At 43.7% G+C, this 5,013-nt stretch overlaps 1 protein-coding gene across 1 annotated transcript in view; it reads right to left on the reverse strand.

Annotated features, from left to right (window-relative positions):
* The window catches only part of GPN1 (GPN-loop GTPase 1), a 14,799-nt gene extending 9,792 nt beyond the window's left edge, over positions 1-5,007 (reverse strand). Inside the window, exons 1-6 of the mRNA XM_010076994.1 lie at positions 4,935-5,007; positions 4,102-4,141; positions 2,556-2,622; positions 1,812-1,849; positions 1,001-1,079; positions 804-898 (exon numbers count right to left, since the gene is read on the reverse strand). Coding sequence (XP_010075296.1) covers positions 804-898; positions 1,001-1,079; positions 1,812-1,849; positions 2,556-2,622; positions 4,102-4,109 — 287 coding nt within the window. The 5' untranslated portion in view covers positions 4,110-4,141; positions 4,935-5,007. The remainder of the gene's footprint in view (positions 1-803; positions 899-1,000; positions 1,080-1,811; positions 1,850-2,555; positions 2,623-4,101; positions 4,142-4,934) is intronic.
* Between the last annotated feature and the right edge of the window lie 6 nt (positions 5,008-5,013).

Below are 5,013 nucleotides of genomic sequence, written 5' to 3' on the forward strand. Positions count from 1 at the left end.
AGTTCTGACCCAACGATCTCCAGATGCTCACTGGCACCTAAATTATTTTGCTTCTCCAATGGGAAAACCACTAAGACAGAGAACAGGCAAAACAGCAGATTGAGTGGATATGAGGCACAAACGTGCACTTGCAGCCCAGAAACCCCCCGTGTCCTGGGGGCATCACCAGCAGCGTGAGCAGCAGGGCGAGGGAGGGGATTCTCCCCCTCTGCTCCGCTCTAGTGAGACCCCCCCCTGCAGGGCTGCATCCAGCTCTGGGGTCCTCAGCACAGGACAGACACGGAGCTGCTGGAGCGGGGCCAGGGGGGGGCCTTGAAAACAATCAGAGGACTGGAACACCTCTCCTATGAAGAACGGCTGAGAAAGTTGGGGTTGTTCAGCCTGGAGAAGAGAAGGCTCCGGGGAGAACTTATTGTGGCCTCTCAGTATATAAAGCGGCTTATAAGAGAGACAGAGACTTTTTGGTAGGGTCTGTAGTGACAGGACAAGGGGTGATGGGTTTAAACTGAAAGAGGGGAGATATAGACTGAACATAAGGAAGAAATTTTTTATGATGAGGGTGGTGAGGCAGTGGCCAGGTTTCCCAGAGAAGCTGTGGATGCCCCATCCCTGGAGGGGTTCCAGGTCGGGTTGGATGGGGCTTTGAGCAACCTGGCCTAGGGAAAAATGTCCCTGCCCACAGAAGCAGAGATGGACTAGATGGTCTCTGAAGGTCTCTTCCATGCCAAACCATTCTATGATTCCCCCCCAAAACAGAGACTCAGCAATCAAAGCGGGTGGATGGCATTTTCAGCTTTTCCTACCTGCAGGCATACAGCATGTTGGACATAAACGTGATAGGGTTAGTACTGCGAGAGGTGTCCATCACATAAACAACGACTGAAGGAAAAGAAGAAGCCTGGAAACACAAAGTAAAAGACATTTTAATTAGAAGTACGTGCTGTTCAACAGCCACTTCTTTCACACAGCCTCACTGCCAAGTCACGTAGACAACACTTACCAAGGCCTCAGTTATGATGGTTCCTGATGCCGACCAGGTGAATACCTCAATTTGCCCCGGTGTGTCAATAATAACATACCTGGTCAGAATCACAGAATAGTTGAGCATGGGAAGGACCTCTGGAGATCATCCAGTCCAACCCCCTCCTCAAGCAGGGTCATCTGGAGCACATTGCACAGGATCGCATCCTGATGGGTTGTGAATATCTCCAGAGAAGGAGACTCAGCCTTTCCTCCTATGAGAGACACTCCAGTCCCCTAATAATTTTTGTAGCCCTATTCTTTGTCACCCCCGACAAACAACAAGGGAAAATAAGTTAAGCACAAGGTCCTATTCTGACTAGATTACCACAAGCACGTAACAGCAAATCAAATTTTTATTCTGTTACAGATCAGAAAAGCTTCTCCCAAACAGCGACAGGATTTACGGGCATGACTGAAAATGTCCTACGTGAATTTTGTAACTGAGAAGCACATACTCTCTTCAGATTCTATTAAAGTTGAAGGCATAAATATGACAGACACTTGGTACTGCAAACTCCCCAGAATAATTAGTTGCTGCCTACTTGAACAGTGCATGAGAAAAAATTACAGTCTAATGGAAGACAAGAAAAGCAGAATTGGAATCAGCAGACATTTCTTCGATGTATCCAAATAAAGCCTAGTTTATCTGTTCTAATTTTATGCCCTTTCCCACATAAATTTTATACCAAGGCTGAACAACTAGAAAACACGCAGCAAACCTTTTCAGGATTTCATATGGTTTTCCCACACCGATCCCAGAAAAGTAGAAGTTGGTAGAATGTACTCACTTGGATGCGTTTTGTCTTTTTTCAATAAACTTCATCACCTGATTGAAAAAGAAGGAGCATACTTTGTATTTAGGCTCACAACAGCAAACCATAATCATTTCATAAAAGAAACTACATTAACTTGCACAGCTGCATGTACGTGTCAAAAGAAGATTAAAGTCTCTAAGCATGTCAGTGTATGAAAATGCCCTCCTAAGAAAGGGTGAAAATGCTCAGACACTGCACAGGTCAAACACAACCTCGATTTTGTCTGTGTTCTAGTACTTGGCTAAAGAAACAGTAAAACAAATGCAGTTGCTCCCCACCTTTTTACTAAGAGATTGTGCACTGTCTCAATATCTTGCACAAGTTCCCACCCCAGCACTGATTTATGAGAGCAGTCAATTATCAGATAACCCTACGGAAACTTAACCCATTTACAGGAGTGAGCTTCCCCACTTCAAAATCAGAGCATTCACGCGAAAGATTTTACAGTGAACAGAGTGCATGAGGACAGCCATGTACAAAGACTAAAGAACGTTCTGTACACATGGCTTCTACATTTTACTTTTAAAAAGCTGTGAAACTGAAACCTCTGAAATGAAAGCTAATGCACTTTGGCTGCCTTGTACAATACATGGTTCTGTATGGAGAATGCTCTAGCTCCAAAGAAATATTAGTGGGGTAATCAAACAGTGCCCTCTGAGACTCCAAATGCACAAAACCCCCAGTCCCCCAGCACAGTATCACACAGGAACCTCGTACCTGGTCAAATCTTGTAGCAAAGAGATTGAGGGAGGTCACTATCCCACCGTTCGGGCCCAGCCCATATCTAGACACTTCATTTAGGAAAGCAGATGATTATGCAGACCTCGGAGGGCTTCTTTTTGAATCCTGATAAGAGTTGGCTCTGCACATGATACCTCGCAGCAAAAGGCAACACCCCTAAGACACCATTAAGTCTTCTCAGTGATGCAACACCATAGCAAACACAAAGTGGTCTCTCTCCTGCCCAAAAACATGCGACTGTTAAAAGGAAGAGGGGCCACGCCATGGCTTCCCCTTGCCACTATTCAAGCCTTTCCATTCTGGACAAAGACAAAAAATACAGAAAGCCATCTTTGTCTTCACAAAAAGATTTACAACACAGCCAGTAACTCAGAATTTCAAAATGCCATGAATGCACATAATTTTAAGAATTTATACTTCAAAAGATAATTAAAAGATTTCTTGCACAAATAAATTTTTAGCAGAATTTAAATAATGGGAATGAATGACGCAAAGATACTCAAAGTGTCAGTTTAAAGATGAAGATTTCAAATCCTTTTTCATGCATACAGATCTGTATACCAATTATGTTCAAAGAAACAAAAAAATCTTTTTTTTTTTTAACTGCATCAGAACCAGCACTGATTCATCAGTATATACTGCCTTCTAGGGCCACTACTATCAATATCCAAACACGAGGCCAAACACCCTCCTTAAGCACTATTTAATGAGATACTTAAACACCAGACAGACACCGTAAAGCAAATAATGCACCTACATGCCAAACTGAAACTTACACTTGGATGTTTTGCTGGTAATCCAAAATCAAACAACAGCCAAAATCAAGAATCCTATCCCCCACCACCTTTATTCTTGTCTAAAATATTAGATTTAAGAGTCACATTAGCAGGTCAAATCCAAGCACTGTATATTATCTCCATCTGCACAAGCTGCTACTCAGGAGACACAGGACCCTCATGCCCCTCTGAAAGTGCAGTCATTTCAGCGTGATGTTAGCGGACTGCAGACATCAAACCACTGTGCAACAAGAGCCAACAGTCCAGTGTCTCTGAGACTCAGCAAGACAACAGTACTTGTGGAAATAGTTTTCTCCACCTACTACAGGCAAATTGGAATTTGCATATTTGTTTATAACAAATAAAATTTGACTTGTTAAAACATGGGGAAAAGGCTGCTGGCTTCCACAAAGCAAGATGCAAGCTCTTAGAAAGAACAACAGAAAAAAAAAAAAAATGTGGGCAGAGTGCCTATTATTTGTAAAAACTTACTATTAGACACAATCACTGTTAGCACAGGCGAAAATGACCAAAAGAGTATCAAGTCTTGTAAGTCTTGTAGAAGATACGTTTCTAGCCTCATATGTAAGTAGTACACAGTAAAAAACTTCTGATGTTCATGCAACATTCTGCATCACTGCAAGCCCCAACACCTTCTGCCTCCTCCATCACAGTGTGCAGAAGTGACAGGCTATTTTCACAAAATCTGAGATTTCAAATATCATTATTTAGACAAAAAAGGATACTGTTTCATAACTTCCTTGTACTTGACAGTGTCCCTGATATCTAGAAGGGGAAGACATAGAAATAGTTTTAGGACATCATGTAAAATCTCTTTCTTCATCAATTTGCTGACAGCTGAAAGCTCTTCTTTTTCTAGTAAGTCTTCTTTTGTCTCTGTAATAGATCTATCACCAACAGGAAAAATCTCCCAAGCAGAATAAATAAAATCCAACATATTAACTACGCACTCAACATACATGTGAAACCCAATGTAATTCACAGGAAACACTATCAATTTGGCAGCAACGGCTTCAGTTGAATTTTATTTTCAGCTGATCAACATCAGTTAACAAAGTTTACATACCTGACTGTATTACCAGAGATCCAGCACTGCAGCAGATACTAGAATTATTCATCTGGCATCAATAAAACAACGCTGGTCTCCACACTGCCCTTCTCATCCTCTGGAGAGGCAGGCTGACCAACTTCAGGAAGAAACAGAACCCTCACAAACCGAATAACTGGTAAGCCCTTTGGAACAGCTAAACACCAGCTCTAGTTTACTGTTGAGGTGTTTTCTCTAAAACTCCTGTCTTTTAAAGCGCTTTGCAGAAGTGGTTTGGCAGCACACGGGGTGACCACTGCTCTGGATGAGGGGAAGCAGACCCCATCTGCAAACATGCTCACCGCTGACCAAGAAAAAACCAAACAGCACGCGAGCCCGGACACCCCGGCTCACACCGGAGGACGCACGGAACAGCACGAACGCGGCGGAAGGAGGCCAGAAGGCCTCTGGTCCGAACAACCCGCCCGCCAGACTGACAGGGCAAGCAGCCCGATACGGAGCAAGGCTCACCGATGTTGGCGGGGAAGGGCAGGTCGCGCACGGCCGGGTCCAGGTTGATCACGTACGGGGGGCAGCGCTGCGCCTGCAG

This window comes from Pterocles gutturalis, unplaced genomic scaffold (assembly GCF_000699245.1).
Source record: "Pterocles gutturalis isolate BGI_N339 unplaced genomic scaffold, ASM69924v1 scaffold13578, whole genome shotgun sequence".
NCBI classification, from domain to species: Eukaryota; Metazoa; Chordata; class Aves; order Pterocliformes; family Pteroclidae; genus Pterocles; species Pterocles gutturalis.